Below are 16,898 nucleotides of genomic sequence, written 5' to 3'. Positions count from 1 at the left end.
TTTTTTACATAAGGAACTTGGGAAACCAACCGCTTTCCGAGATGTGGACGTATTCGCCTTTTTGCTGATTGTATCCCACTGTGCAGTGGTACCAACAATACAAACAAGGTATGCCATGCACGGTGCTCAAAATACCGTTATTATGAAAAAAAAATACAATCCGATATTTTGGTGTCTATCGATTCCTTACACTATAACGCACCTCTGAGCAAAAAATGAAAACATTCGCTGATGCAGCTTTTGAGATACAGCCCTTTTAAGATGTTTCATCCGATTTTCAATAAGAAAACCAAAACAATCTATACAATTTCAGCATTTCAAAGAACATGCATTTAGAGATAATTATGAATTTTGCTTCACATGACTGTCAAGTATCTGTAGGCAAAGTGTGTAGCAAAGAAGGTTTGCTGATGTAGTTATCGAGATGCAGCATTTTAAAATGTTATTTACGAGTTTTTCTATGAAAATCTATATAATTGGCATGAAAAAGTCGGAAATAGCTTCTCAATACTATTGTATGTTGAGAACTACATCAGCAAACCTTCTGAATCTTTGCCTACAGATACTTGACAGTCATATGAAGCAAAATCCATCATTATCTCGAAATGCATATTCTTTAAAGTGCTGAAATTGTATTGATTTTGAGCATGAGCATGAGCATGCATGAGCATGAGCATGAGCATGAGCATGAGCATGAGAGACCACCCATGGTTGTCCTTCTCCGTTACTGAACAGAACCGTAATATCCTTTCAGCACTACTGATCATAGGCTTCGACTATCAAGTGGTATTTCCCTTATCAACAGCATGTATGAATGCGCTGAAAAGATAAAACACCATGACTTCCAAAACAAGATCAGTTGCGAATAGGTAACAGTCATTGGCCACCAACGGCGCCCGCCATGTCAGTTTGTAGATCTCGATTTTAAGGGACGGGAATGTTAGTTAGCGCAGGTTGCTACTAGGGCAGCTGATTTACTCTGTGCTTACACCCCACGAGCGCCAGGAACCTGAAAATTGGTTAGTAGGATAGGGTGTTTGGTCAGGATTCATCATAGAAGATGATGATGCGACCCAAAATCATAGTGTTTGTTGAAAGGTATTATATTTTATTCTCAAGGCAAACAATCGGTTGCTGCGGATGAGACATTTCCCGTTTAACTGTTGTTAAATTTTTAATGAAATGGTTTAATCTTAGACAGCCGGCTGTGGAAAGATAAAACCAAATAATATTTATTTATACAATGAGGTGTTAAACGCAATGCTGCAATGATAGCGTAGTCTCATTTTTAATTATATAATCATTTAGTTCATGAATTTGTTACGGAATAGACGCGACGAACTCAATCATCAAATGCCTTCCGATCTTCTTTCTGTTAGCTAGATAAGGTATTGATTTTAGTTGCCTCTCGAGCTACGATGCTATGGAGAGGGCTTAACACACAAACAACCGACGTCGAGCCCTCCGAGCTACGGAGCTATGGGAAGGTCATTTCAACACAAAAAAGACTCGCGCACCACACGACGTTCTTGATGAAACAAAATAATTTTGTTACGCGATAAACCTAACGAACTCGGATCGTTTTTATCGAAAACTATATAAAGAGAACAAAAAAAAATCTCATCGGCCAACGAACGCGCAAACTAAGTAAAATGAAAAAGAAGAAGAAGAAGACCAATCACCCCATGCACACAAACAGCGACACAAAAGAGACGAAAATAACACAAAAAACAGGACTGCGCGTCCTCATAGGTACTGCACTAATGATCAATGAACTCACTTGGTTGTTCAAAAATCAAATCGAATTGATTTAAAGTAATTGCCAATGTGTAGAAACAATTTAAACCGTTAATAGTTGGCGACGACCCGAACACAACGTGGACAATTTTTAAAGGCAGAAATAAATAAAATAAAACAAAAAATACCAAGAACATTAAAAAATAGGATTCACAAAAAAAGGGCCTATATCTCCCACACATACTAAAAAAAAAATCAAGTAAACACGTAACATGGAACGAACTCACTAGATGATATTTGATATAATCCTCCACTCGCAGAAATTTTTCGCTTTCAAAGATGAAGAAGTCCACCTTCCATCTTTGAAAAACAACCGCCACCGATCACTCGCAAACCAACATCACTAAAACAATGAGCCTCCCACCCAACACCCAGACTCGGTAGTCAACACCACCCACCACCGTTAGAGCACAGCGCCAGCATGTCATCTGTTTACCAACAAAGCGCGATGACACCAAACACTGACGATGCTCTCTCTCCCTCACTCAAAACGAACAAACGTCACTGATGGACGGCGGACGCCACTCCTCAGCCCTGCAGGAAAGTGAAGCCTCCGTTTGACACTTGCACAAATGATGCACGGTTGCAACGCGCCGACCGCACTTCGATGGATGAATGAAAAAAAAAAAAGAAAAAAAAGAAAAACACCGAACCACCGAAACTTTATTCCAAGAACAGGCGGAAAAACCCTTGTTGTTGGAAAACCTTCATCTTCTCGGGCAACTTCTATAAAACGTCCACATTTCGAGCACACAACCAACACCAAAAACTTCCGAAAACACTACAAAATCACGAAAATCCCGGCGCACCGCAAAACAATCAACCGCTCGTGGGCAATGTTGCCAGGCTTCCCATCCACACGCAAAGTAGGTAGAAGGTAGAAAACACGAAGATGGCCACTAACACTATTGTACAAATATAAAGCATGCTAACCAAACGAACACAAGAGAACTCGACTTTGTTTCTGGAGTTATGAAATAAAACTACCCTAGATCTTTTCCTGATGAATAAAACGTTCGTTTAACTGTTATTTAAAACCTACTTGTGGAGTTTCTTTAGTTGATTTGATTTGGAGTTATGTCACTTTTCGTCGTCCTTTTTTTTGTTCTGTTTCTGAATGACAGAGCTTGGCGTCGAATCAAAGTGCTGAAATTGTATTGATTTTATAGATTTTCTTAGAAAAAGTCGTAAATAACATTTTTTCAATATTTCATCTAAATTCTAAATCACTTTAGCGTAGTTTAGGACAAAAAATAAATCAAAGAAGTTATTTTTCGTTATTCGATTATGCGAAGTTATTTTTTCCCGAGGCCTTCGGATAACCGAGTCTGACTGTATAGTAAAATTTTGGATAACTCAAGTTGTTTCTAAGATAAGCTACACATTATGTAACAATATCTTCGAATCAACTGAAACGACTGCATTTATTTCCACGTTTGTACATTTTTCGCCCAGACAACCTGCGTTTGGCGTGTTTGGTCGGAAACTGATTTCCCAATATAACACACTCTTTTGAATGTAAGCTTTACTACGAATCCATGTTAGAGATCACCCCAATAACTGACCACTAATAAAATGTTTATGACTTTTACAAACATTTTTTATATATACATCTTTTTTTTTGAGAAAGCTTAACTGTTAATTGAGAGCCAATAACAACAAAATTGACTACCTATTTCAAATTAACGACGATACCACAGATCGTGTTCTACAACTTAATCTAACCAAGGTGTTAATATGTCGGAAGAGAGCTTTTGTCAGATTCTGTTTCCTCCAGATTGTGAAAAGAATATTGTAAAGTCTCAGAAACCCCAAAGACTGCAACGGCCATTCACCGCGATCAAACACCTTCGCCACTTTAGAGATTGAGCAATCTCAGCTGTTCGATACGGTGCAGCAATCAGCAGGTGGAAGTGGAAATGATTAAAAATGCAAGAGCAATAGTGCATTTGACGGCGACGGCTTTGGTTCAGTGGTCCAAGGTCTACCAGCCTCAGATCAGCGGTGGTACGAAACTGGTTGAGCCCAAGTTGGGAGAAAATTGCTCCGAGACTTTCAAGACTCTAATGACCGACAACTCTAGAGCAACCACTCGGAGAGGGCAGAGACCTTATGGGCGAGTTACGCAATCGGTACCTACCCATAGATTACTTGGGAAATTACACGAGGGTTGCATAGAGATATAGGTAGATGCAGAACTCCTAAAATGCGATTTTTGTGCATTTTTACAGCGGGGCTTATCTTGATGGTTCAACTTTTTTGAGGTTATGTATCAGCGGTAAAGATGCCCTTAAAATATCATTGATACAGCTCGAGTTCACTAATTTGAATGCTTGGAATATTCTCGAATTTCAAGTTTAAAACTAAAACTGCTCATAAACATTAAATTTTAAAAAAACTTCATGACCATCGCGAACATTCCTTCTAAAATTCACATACTAGTACTTTTTGCTCAGACCATACGCAAATGGCAAACCAGCTGATCGAGATTAGGCGGTATTAGTAATGCGATACAAAAAAAAAAGAATCAAACGCGATCTCACCTTAACGGAGAGGACGGAAGGTAAAACAAACACACGACCTGACGTAAATGGTCCCCTCTTTGCCGCTGATGATGGTGCAATACCCCCCGACAAGTGCCGGCCGACCAACGAAACCGGTCCGGTTTCGACAGACTAAGATACCGTTTTTTTGTGAGGTGGTCAAGACTTTGCGTGTGCATACGCGTCTACCGTTTTGCTTCTGCATTGCGATAGCACCAATACACCAAAGTCGATGGTGTACTAACAACGCGCACACACTTTATCAACGAATTGGTTTGAACGCATGGGCGATTAACTAAATAAGACCATGAAAATCGTCAGTTTTTTTTTTCGATTTTGCGAAAGTCTTTTAGGCTGCGAAGTTCCTTCTAGAAGAAACTGTGGTGAAAATAAAAAAAAAACTGCTCGATTTCTTATTCTTTTTGATACACGTCGGAATCGAGTAGGCTTTTGACAGTTCGAGCAGAACTACAGAGTGGATTCGCTTTTTCGAATGGAGCATTTCCATTCGAGCAATTTTTGCTTTTTTCTTCAATGTATCCAGGTTTTTAAGCGAAGATGGCGTTCGAATGTTGAACGCCAGAAATGTCAAAATCACTCAGTGGTACCTATTGGTACCTATTTTACAGAAAAAGTGTGCAATGCCACATTTTTTTCTAATGTTGGTGCTACTGCGCGATTTTGACATTTCGGACGTTCAACATTCGAACGCCATCTTCGCATAAAAACCTGGATTCCTTATAGAGTTATCTAAGCCCGCTCTCACGCACACTAGCACACCATTTGATTTGCTGTTCGGTACAAAATTTAACCTCACTTTTTTTCGTGTACGTACACGCAATACATGCGCACGTAGATAACTCTATGGGAGAACTGTCATTTCTACCACTCGAATCGGGTGCTCCATTTTTGAGAAAAAATTCTCTAAATCGAGTTCGTTCTTTCGTTCGATCTCATTGTTGAGATGGAAATTCTAATGTTTACATTCTCAATTCTGAGTTGGCTTATGCGAACTCAATTTTGAGATGGGACTTAGCCGAAAAAAATTGTTTGTTTTGATTTGGACTTAGACGCATTTCAACTTGTTTTTTTTGTGCAGCGAAGTGGGGCACTTTGCAGGCGTTGCAGTTGATTGAGGCAGTGTGAGCGAATCAGAAGGAATCTGAAGAGCGGGAGAAAAATGCAAATGGCACGTGACTGCAGGAACAAACGGATTTGTAAACATAACCCTAGCAGAGCGGATAACTAAGGTCAACCTTTTTCCAGGTACGAGGACTGACCCGAAATCACCAAGGTAGTAAATCTGGATCTACCGGCGAGCTTCATTTATTTGCTGATGTGAGAGGAGGTTATGTTGGCGAGGGAGCTTAATTTTCGTGTTGCAAACGGAGTTAGTGCGCTGGTCCAACTTTCCGTCTAAGTCACGATAATCTGTCCCTGCACTTTCCAAGATGGCCTTGCCGCCGGGTCATGGAGCCGACCAATGGAGCATTTCCATTCGAGCAGTTTTTGCTTTTTTCTACAATGTATTCCTTATGGTAGAATTGTCATTTCTACCACTCGAATCGGGTGCTCCATTGGACGTTTATTTCATTGCTTATCATTGCATCCCCTTTGGCAGTTTTTTACGTGGCCAAAACAAATCAACCCCAGCAGTTCCACCCGATGCACAGGTTCATTTAATTATCCTTTTTGCCAAATTCAAGGTTTTAACCTCAATTGTTTGACTTCGCAGTTTTTCCGTCAAATGACAATGTAAATTGTTGACGGAACAGATTTCGGCCCTGGTCACAGAGGATACCAGTTCCAAGGCCGCAGCATCCGAGGTTTGTCCACAATCGACCAGGATTCCAACACGATTAACAACAAATTGGAGCCTAACATTTCAAAAGGGCACATAACTTTTGTAAACAATAGTGTATCCCTTTCCCTCAAATGACAGTTTGACAAATGAGTAGTTTCACTTTTAGCCGGTTTGCGACGTTCATCTCAAAATTGAGATCGACTGGTTAGCGTGTGATCGGAAATGGAGCACCCGAAGTCGAGCAGTTTTTGACAGTTCGCTTCATAAGAAATACATTGTAGAAAAAAGCAAAAACTGCTCGAATGGAAGTGCTCCATTGTAGAACAGTGGAGCACTTCCATTCGAGCAGTTTTTGCTTTTTGCTACAATGTATTTCTTAAGGAGCGAACTGTCAAAAACTGCTCGACTGCGGGTGCTCCATCAGGTTTTACAGCGTGACGTCACGAGCGCACACGCACACACATTTTTACTGAGACACACGTGCAAAAAATGTAAACAGTGCAGCCAAGCTGTCAAATTTCTAACCTCCAAATCGAGTCGGCGTAAAACCTAATTGGGTTGAAATGAAAACATCAATTTCATTATCAATGGAGCATTTCCATTCGAGCTGTTTGCGCTTTTTTCTACAATGTATTCCTTATGGGAGAACTGTCATTTCTGGTCATGGCCAGCGCCGTTATTGATCAGCATGATAGGGGCCTTTGAGAAGTTGCGAAACTCATCTTCTGCGGCGGATGTAACTTCTGGAGGTCCTGATCAATAACGAAGTAGCAACTACGAATGGAAACTTATTGTAGCAGGCCTTGACCTGCACAGCTGATGCAATTCAGTTCAATCCCGACTACCAAGCAAGTCGGATGTAATAAACAGTTATTTCGCTACAACCTAACTGTCTTTTAGTAGCCTAGCAACGGCTCTAACAATTGGCGACGAGGAGAAAAAAATTTCTCGGAAAATTCTCGAAGCTCTCAAACCTTCAAGAAGTCATCAAGATGACCGATCCGGACTTGAAGAACGCGATTTTGCGGCTGACGGACATTTTGGCCAAGCAGCAGGAGACCCTCGAACGGTTGCAGAACCCAGGTCATCCGACTGGCGGCGCAGAACGGATCGTCGAGTCGCTGGCAAGCGGAATTCAAGAGTTCCAGTACGATCCGGATGCCGGAGTCTTCTTCGATGGCTGGTACGGGAGGTACGAGGACGTTTTCACCAAGGACGGCAAGGACCTCGACGACCCGCTCGAGTGAGGTTGCTTCTACGGAAGCTCAGCACGCCCGTCCACGAAAAGTACACCAACACGGTTCTTCCCAACCATCCCGGGATTTCACGCTGGCGCAGACCGTCGCGAAGCTCAAGAAGCTCTTCGGCCGGCAGAAATCCGTTTTCCACGCCCGTTACCAGTGCTTGCAGTACGCCAAGAACGACGCGGATGATTTCACGACGTATGCTGCCACGGTGAACAAACACTGTGAAGCGTTCCAGCTCTCCAAGCTTTCCTCGGACCAGTTCAAAGCGCTCCGGTTCGTCTGTGGACTCCAATCGCCACGGGACGCGGACATACGAGCCCGACTGATCTCCAAGCTTGAAGCCGACGAAACCGCAGCTGTCGAAGCAGCCGCAGCAGCCGCAGCAGGCGCTGTCGCCGGCGACGCTGGCGCAGCAGGCGTTGCTGCCCGAAGCAGGGTGACCCTGGAGAACCTCGTGGAAGAGTGCCACCGTGTGGCCAACTTGAAGCAGGACACGCTGATGGTGGAGAACAAGGATGCACGCAACGTCAACATTGTGTCTCGCAACCAGAAGAAGCCTGCCTCGCAGGGGAAACCAAAAACCCCGAAAACGCCCTGTTGGAAGTGCGGGGACAACCACTACGTTCGAGAGTGTCCGTTCGCTTCGCACACCTGTTCCAGATGCAAGCAACAAGGACACAAAGAGGGCTATTGCTCCAGCAACAAGCCCACCACCTCGAAGCAGACGAAGCCCAAGGAGAACGTGAGGTCAAAGGGTATCTTCACGGTCTGCAACATCGGAAGCAAGCGTAAGTTCGTTCCGGTCGAGCTCAACGGCACAGCAGTCAAGCTCCAGCACGACTCGGCGTCCGACATCACCATCATTTCGCAAGAAACATGGACCAGCATCGGACAGCCAGCCGCTCGACCCACCGACGAATCTGCTGTCACGGCTTCCGGAAGCAGCCTCAACCTTCTCGCCGAGTTCCAGACCGAGATCACCATCGGAGGCGTCACCAAGCGTGGACGCATCTTCATCTCGGACAGCGCCGAACTCAACGTCCTTGGCATCGAGACGATGGATCTTTTCGATCTGTGGTCTATTCCGATCAACAACTTGGTCAACGCCGTGCACCAACGCCCCGACCAAGTCATCGAGCAACTCAAGCAGCAGTTTCCAGAGGTGTTCCGAAGCACGCTGGGTAGATGTACCAAAGCGCAGGTGAAGCTGTACCTCAAGCCCGACGCACGTCCAACCTACTGCCCGAAGCGACCAGTGGCGTACGCCGCTCTTCCGAAGGTGGACGCAGAACTGCAGCGGCTCCAGGACAACGGTATCATCTCGCCAGTTCAATTTTCGGACTGGGCAGCTCCGATAGTCGTCGTGCGCAAAGCGGACAACGTCTCCGTCAGGATTTGCGGTGACTATTCGACGGGGCTGAACAACGCGCTGGAATCTGACCGTCACCCGCTGCCTCACCCCGACGACCTCTTCGCGGAACTGGCTGGCGCACACTTCTTCACACATCTCGATTTGTCTGACGCCTACCTGCAGGTCGAGGTCGAAGAGGAATCGCGAAAGCTGCTCACCGTGAACACGCATCGTGGCCTGTTCCAGTACAACCGACTGCCGCCTGGAGTCAAGCCGGCGCCTGGAGCCTTCCAGCGCATCACCAACAGCATGGTTGCCGGCATTCCTGGAGTCAAGACGTACCTGGACGACATCCTCATCGCTGGCCGCACCAGAGAGGATCACGATCGCAGTCTTCGCGCTGTTCTCGAGCGCGTGCGTGAGTATGGCTTTCACTTACGCATCGAAAAGTGCCGTTTCGCCCTGCCACAGATCAAGTTCCTCGGACACATCGTGGACAAAGACGGCATTCGGCCCGACCCATCCAAGACGGAGGCCATTGCCCAGATGCAGCCGCCGAAGGATGTCCAGCAGCTGAGGTCCTACCTCGGCGCAATCAACTACTATGGACGGTTCGTGAAGCAGATGAAGCAGCTCCGGGCTCCCCTGGACAACCTGCTCAAGAAGGACGCACCCTGGCGCTGGTCCGCAGAATGCCAGAAATCGTTCGAGCAGTTCAAGGCCATCCTGCTTTCCGATCTGCTGCTCACCCACTATGACCCGTCCAAGGAGATCGTTGTCGCAGCAGATGCATCGAAGTACGGCCTTGGCGCCGTCATCATGCACCGATTCCCGTCCGGCGAGGTGAAGGCCATCGCGCACGCCTCTCGCTCACTGACGCCAGCGGAGATGAATTACGGACAAGTGGAGAAGGAAGCCCTGGCCCTGGTTTTCGCTGTCACGCGATTCCACAAGATGCTGTACGGACGCCACTTCCTCCTGCAAACCGACCATCAACCGCTGCTCAAGGTGTTCGGCTCGAAGAAAGGCATTCCTGTCTACACGGCGAATCGTCTTCAACGCTGGGCCTTGACGTTCCTGCTGTACGACTTCGACATCCAGCACGTTTCGACGACGGCTTTCGGCTACGCTGATTTTCTCTCCCGGCTGATGTCATCCCAAAGCCGGCCAGACGAGGATTACGTGATTGCCGCCGTCTACGTCGAATCCGAAGCCAGAGCCATCCTCGACGATTCAATCAGCAACCTTCCAGTCACTCACAAGATGATCGTGGCTGAGACGCGAAAGGATCCAGTTCTCCAGCAAGTGGTGAGTTTCCTCAACGAAGGTTGGCCAGCGAGCGCCAAGCTGATTGCTGACCCTGACGTCAGAAAGTTCTTTGCTCGACGCGATGGACTCCAAGTCGTCGACGACTGTGTGCTGTTCGGCGATCGGATCGTCGTGCCCCTCAAGTTCCGCAAACGGATCATTCGCCAACTGCATCGCGGACACCCAGGGATGGACCGCATGAAGTCTCTGGCCCGCAGCTACGTTTACTGGCCGAACGTAGACGACGATGTGGTGCAGTTTGTTCGCCAGTGCAAACCGTGCGCTGCTGCAGCGAAATCCCCGACGAAGGCGACCCTCGAGTCGTGGCCTCTCCCGGACAGGCCGTGGCAACGTGTCCACATCGACTACGCTGGACCAGTCGATGGTTACTACTACTTCGTCATCGTGGATGCCTACTCCAAGTGGCCCGAGATCTTCCGCACTCGTGCCATAACCGCAACTGCAACCCTGGACATGCTTCGTGAGACCTGTTCCCGTTACGGCAACCCGGACGTCCTGGTCTCAGACAACGGAACGCAGTTCACCAGCGGGCAGTTCGAGGAGTTTTGCCGTGCGAATGGTGTTACCCATCTCCGCACTGCGCCCTACCACCCGCAGTCAAACGGCCAAGCGGAGCGATTCGTTGACTCACTCAAACGTGGCCTCAAGAAGTTGAGTGAGGGGGAAGGCTCGCCCACACTGGAGCACCTGCAAACGTTCTTGTCGGTGTACCGTTCCACGCCCAACCGGAACACACCAAACATGACGTCTCCAGCTGAAGCATTCCTTGGACGACCGGTGCGCACCACACTGGACCTGCTGAAGAAGCCTGTTCCTGCCACACCGGTCGCCGTCAACCACAAGCAAAACGAGCAGTTCAACCGTCGGCATGGAGCCGTCAAACGCGAGTTCAAGGACGATGACCTGGTCTACGCCGAGTACCACCAGCGCAACACCAAGTCCTGGATTCCCGGCCGTGTTGTCGAACGGAAAGGTTCCGTTAACTACATCGTGCAGCTGGATCTGGAAGGAAGACAGAGGATCGTGAGTTCGCACGTCAACCAATTACGCCCTCGCTACGATGCTGAAGTTCCTGACCAAGTCCAACAACGTCTACCGTGGGAGATCCTGATCGAAGAAGCTCGACCGATGCTGTTAGCCGACCAGGAAGAACCTGAAGCTCCCATCGAGATCAACATCCCTGTTCCGGACAGTCCCGCACCTCCAGCCCTGCCTGGAACTGAAGATCCATTGGAAGGTGGATCTGGCACAAACCCATTTGTGCTGCCTGAAGAAGATGCCGTACCCGCCGACAAGCCCGTAACGCCGCCGAAGCCGCCGACACCGATACTTCCTGTTGGTCCACGACGTCCCGTTCGACCGTCCAGGATTCCACGGTGGCTGAATTTGTACGACATCTCTTAAGGGGGAGATGTAGCAGGCCTTGACCTGCACAGCTGATGCAATTCAGTTCAATCCCGACTACCAAGCAAGTCGGATGTAATAAACAGTTATTTCGCTACAACCTAACTGTCTTTTAGTAGCCTAGCAACGGCTCTAACACTTATGTATCTAATGTTTTATTTGAAATGGTCATAAACATATGGAATTTTGTTGCAGACCTGTTACAATTTGAGGTGCAATAATCCAAAACTTGGCGTTACATTATAAAAGAACGCTCCCTTATTGAAGTCTCCAGAAGTGACTTTTTCTGATACCGCGTCACGCTACCGAATTCAATTCTCGATTTTAATCATTATTGGCATGAAACGTCCAGAACCTTTACAAACCCTCAATCAAGTTGTAAACGTCATCGCGTGGTACCAACAGACCAACAAACGAGTGTCGATTCGCAGGCTAAACGCTTCCGGCTTTACCTGGCAACGCAATCCATAAGGAATTAAGTTCTTTTATTTACACTAATTGATATTCACGTGTGTTCTGGCTCTTCAGCGCCGCGTACTTGAGGTCGCCGCAGAGTTCAGCAGCGGTCTACCAGTTATCGCACAAACGAACTTCTTGCAGAAACGCGCATGCACATTTGTTCATACGAGTTATGCAATTCGTACAGGAACGAATCGTTTTGCGAGCGTGAGTTAACCCAGAAGGTTTTAAGATCACGTACGGAAAACTAGATCATGATCAGTAGCTTCAAGTCGGCCCTATATCGATCATCCTGGCATCAAATCGTGCTAACCCCTCTAACCTAACCTAACGGTTCATGTTCAATTGTTCTACATTGTGTAAAGTCGACGACGATTCACATGCAAACTTCTCTTCCGCGTTCGATTGTTCACGATTGTAGCAAACACCTCATCGTTCTTGACCCACGTGCGTCGTGTCTAATGGATATGACAATTACGCCGGTGATGATGCTCGAGACGACACGCAAGGCATGGCTCGATTAGAAGATTCTAGAGCTTCAACAGACGGCCCCATAGGAGCGAAGGAGGAACGTGCAATGTCGAGGGGAACTACTCGATAAAAACACTTGAACTCGTGTGGCAATGTCAAGAGCTGCCCGGTGACGACGTGAATCCCGATGATCTGGGGACGATCGCTCTAAGCCTTGGACACATAGCTGTCACTTTGACAGTTAACGGAGTGATGTTGGTGAAGGCGAGAAAACTGTCAAACTGTTACGCTGTCAAACGAGGGGTAAACCAAACTTCAGCTTCTGCTTATATTTTGCGGTGAATCACTCGAGATGTCGGTGTCTGGATCGGTTCCCATTCCTCTGCATCTCGTACACCACAATTAGTGTAAATCGCGTTGTTCGCGAGCGAATTGTTTGGCTTAATGTATGCAATTATGGCGACCGGGGGTTCGCAAATGTCATTTCCTAGAAGTTATTCAGTTAACAGCGGCGGCAGTGGAAATTTATCCGGCTGTTATTTTACTCGTTTGAATTGTACTTTCAGAAGGTATTTGACGTCACCATTGTGACGAGGGGTCACAAGATTGCTGAACCGTTGTCCTTCGCCTTGAATACTGTTCTATGTCAGACGGTGTAATTTCACCACTAAACGTCACACATTCACCTTGGTGTCTACGTGCCACTTCGTAGCGATTCAGTTTTTTTCACACTGTATCAAAAAAAAAACTCCGCACCGGTCTGCTCTTTAACCCCTCGGACGAAGCCACTAATTGGAATTGTATATTGCTGCGTCACCCTACAGGTAAAGCTACAACGTGGAACCCCCGTCACAAACGGGTTCTACGGCCTGCCTGTCAACGCTACACGATGCGAAGCTTCTACCCAAAACCTGAGTGCAACCCTATTTTTGCTGCATGGGCCCATGCAAGCAGCTCCTCCGTATTCGTGATTGAATTCGCGGACAATCTCGACTAACCTAGTTCAACTCATACCCAGCTATTCGCACAGATAAGATCGGCTCGACGACTACAAGGTCTTGTCTGGCACAAAAGAAAACAAATAAAACCCCATACAAAAGCAATCATTGACGGCTACAACCTCGAAACCAACGTCGACAGCGTTGGAACCCTCGCGACCTTGAAATCAGGTCTCGTTTTGTCTGTCTTCTTTCTTTTTGCTTGTTTCCCGTCAACACCTACACTAGTCCAGCTCGGAGAGGGGTATATCAATAAGGGCCCGACGCCGCCATATTGCCGAGGTCATCTTCCATTAAGAAAACCGCAGAGAGAGAGAGCGCGAGTGGTGAAACAATTTCGAATCAAGTGTCGGCGGATGTCTCATTGAATTTAATCAGCGAACATGTGTATTGCAGGATTTAACAGCCACGAATGGCGATAAGACGGCGATCAAAATTGAGACATGTTATCTGAGCGAGACAACGCGCTTGGTGACAAACCAACCTAACGAATTCCGCTTGTCATTATCGTACCTTTAAGATAGTAGGCGTTGGTGCTGCAAAAGTAATCAAGGTGGGTAACGCTCAAGGTGAGGTAACTGTCAAACAAAGAGTTGTAATAATTCAGCTTAAAATTTTGCAGATTGTAGCTTTCAAGATTACCTTGAACATTGTTTACATTGGATATAAAACTTACAATCAAGGTAAAATAGTGAAAGGTAAGAACGGTTATGGCTGGAATCGTCCAAGTTGTCGAACTTGAGCCAAGCGATGTATCGTAATGTGGCGAAATCTTTTCGCGTAACCAGTTTGACCGGTTCAAGGTGAGAAAATGCAAGCGATTTTAGTTCTGTAACCACTAGGCCCGTGTTCCCGTTTGAACGAGGAAGACGTTAAGTGAAATTTGGGTGTGTAAAAACAGTTAACAACAGTGCGCTAACACGGGATTTACGTGCCGTATCAGGACTGGAAAAAAGAAGCCAAGCCGAGGCATTCTGCCACGTGCGCGTTTTATTTAATTAATTTTTTATATATCGTAAACATAGACGTGACCAAACGATGAGAGCAAAAACCCCCGTTGGTTTGACACAGTCAAGCGGAAAAGTGACGAACTGTCACCAATTGGGTCCTGAAATTAAGCTTAAATTTGTGATGTTATTGTTCACAACGATAAAGCTTATTTTTCTGAGTACAATGACCTTTTGAACGACCTCAAAGGATTTAAAATGGATTTTTAATTCAATTAAAAAAGGTGCAGGTGGTTATGTTACACATGACCAGTATGACAAAGAACTTTGCAAGATGATTGTTGAAATTTTCGATAAGAATGTCCGGTCCAAATTGGGTACTAAAGCCCTATGCCAATTTTTATGTACAACGGTAAAAAACACGATTAAAAACCATTTCTGATCACTTTTTTTCATTTTAATGCAAATTTTTTTTTTACAAGACAACATTTTTTCGATGGATCAACTATGGAACCCTTGGAACGACCTGTCAAGTAGGAGCTTTTCTGTCAAGAAGGACCGCGAGGTAAATTTTTCAAAATTGATTTAAAAATCCATTTTAAGCTGGTAGTACAAAGGGTCATTGTACTCAGAAAAATAAGCTTTATCGCTGTGAACAATAATATCAGCAATCTAAGCTTCATTTTAGGACCCAATTTCCCCATGATTCCCTTATAATTACATAAGACAACTCTTTTGTGAATAGTTTTAAGACATAATATCAACGTCCTATCGAACTAAGGGGACGGAAATTGCAAATGGAGCTGCAATAAAAATCAAGGTGAAATCAATCAACTTTCCCTCACCACTCGAAAGTTATCAAGATGCGGAAATGTTTTTGCAAGGCTGTTGCAAGCAATTGGCGGCAGTAAAGTAAATTTCAACAGCAAACATTAAAACTGCCCTTTCAAGGGCTCTAATTGAATTCGAAATAGTTATTCTATATTTCCAGAAACAGAATTTCGCCGCGGCACAATAAAAAGGCAATCGCAGTAATCGATTTATTACTTCCTGCGTAAAATAAGGGATTTATTTTAACTGCGTAACTTCAGATAATGGTCAGATGCATGTGCAGTATCAAAAACCATAAAGTTTGATACCCATATTGCCCTAACTCTTATGGTTCGGCAAATGTCCCCTCATCGGAACATCCGCAGGGCCTCCGGCCACTCCGGATTGTAGCCAATACTTACGAAATTTCAAATTTCATGTCCAGTATCAAAAACCATGAAGTTTGATACCCATATTGCCTCAACTCTTATGGTTCGGGAAATGTCCCCCCACCGGAACATCCCCGGGGCCTCCGGATTGTGGTCACTACTGCTGAAATGTCAAATTTTATGTCCAGTATCAAAACCATAAAGTTTGATACCCATATTGCCCTAACTCTTATGGTTCGGCAAATGTCCCCTCATCGGAACATCCGCGGGGCCTCCGGCCACTCCGGATTGTGGCCAATACTTCCGAAATTTCAAATTTCATGTCCAGTATCAAAAACCATGAAGTTTGATACCCATATTGCCCCAACTCTTTTGGTTCGGCAAATGTCCCCTTCGGAACATCCGCGGGGCCTCCGGCCACTCCGGATTGCGGTCACGACTGCCGAAATGTTAAATTTCATGTCCAGTATCAAAACCATAAACTTTATCGCAACCACAACCAACTTGACCCAAAGGGAACTGGTTCTCGATCAACACGGAGACCCTTCTTGATGCCGTTAACCGGAGCCTTCCGGGATCAGCAGCTTGACCACATCGGTCCCTAACGTTCTTCCTTGATGGCCTGCAGCGACAATCCGTCCCGTTCCTGCGATGGCCCGAGCCATTTCGGGGACCTCTCCACGTCGTTGACCGGGGGAAATTTCTGCTGTCCCTTCTGATTCTGCAACTGCCACTCGATGTTGACTCCTCGGCTGTCAGAAAATTATGAGCTTGAGTGGAGATGATTTTAGATACATCAATCTCACGTCTCTCGGAGAGGATGATCGGAAAGGTTTGTTCAACCAATCAGCGTGATGGAAAAGGAGGAAGTCTGCGAAGAGGGAAATCGCCACGTAACGATTTCGCTTCGCAAAAATTGGGTTCCGATCTTTTATTCATTCTCTTTACACATACTACACACCACCTAGAGCACCAAACAGTGCGTTGCAAGTGTATTTGTAGCAAAAAGCGCCATCGACTGTGGATTTGCTGTGTGTGTGTGTGTGTGTGTGTGTGTGTGTAGTAAACCACACTAAAATTGTGTTCGCGGAACCACACTAATATCGAAAATCGATTTTCCCAAGATCGATCGGATGAGCAAACTCGTGAAGGGTAGTTGCACGGCAGAAACCAGGCGCACACAAATGAAGCTCCCAGCCCGCGTTTGTGTGTATGCGTTGATAATTTGGTGCTCTTTCAAGCCCCAAACTTGCCACTCGATTTCCCTTCCGCACACACAAACACTCACTACCGTACCCAACCAGATTTTAAAGAATACTCTTTCGTGTGAATTGGCCCTGAAAGGGCCA

The 16,898-nt window shown here is 46.0% G+C and overlaps 2 protein-coding genes across 2 annotated transcripts in view; one reads left to right on the top strand and one right to left on the bottom strand.

Annotated features, from left to right (window-relative positions):
• The window catches only part of LOC6048965 (NADPH--cytochrome P450 reductase), a 32,119-nt gene that overhangs the window by 9,546 nt on the left and 5,675 nt on the right, over nucleotides 1–16,898 (bottom strand). The window lies entirely within an intron of this gene.
• Nucleotides 7,137–11,475, top strand: LOC119770530 (uncharacterized protein K02A2.6-like). The gene is made up of 2 exons (XM_038265582.1): nucleotides 7,137–7,362; nucleotides 7,433–11,475. The coding sequence occupies exons 1-2, from the start codon at nucleotides 7,137–7,139 to the stop codon at nucleotides 11,473–11,475; spliced, it is 4,269 nt and encodes a 1,422-aa protein (XP_038121510.1).

Source organism: Culex quinquefasciatus, chromosome 1 (assembly GCF_015732765.1).
Source record: "Culex quinquefasciatus strain JHB chromosome 1, VPISU_Cqui_1.0_pri_paternal, whole genome shotgun sequence".
NCBI lineage: Eukaryota > Metazoa > Arthropoda > Insecta > Diptera > Culicidae > Culex > Culex quinquefasciatus.
This window is presented reverse-complemented; position numbering and strand designations above follow the sequence as displayed.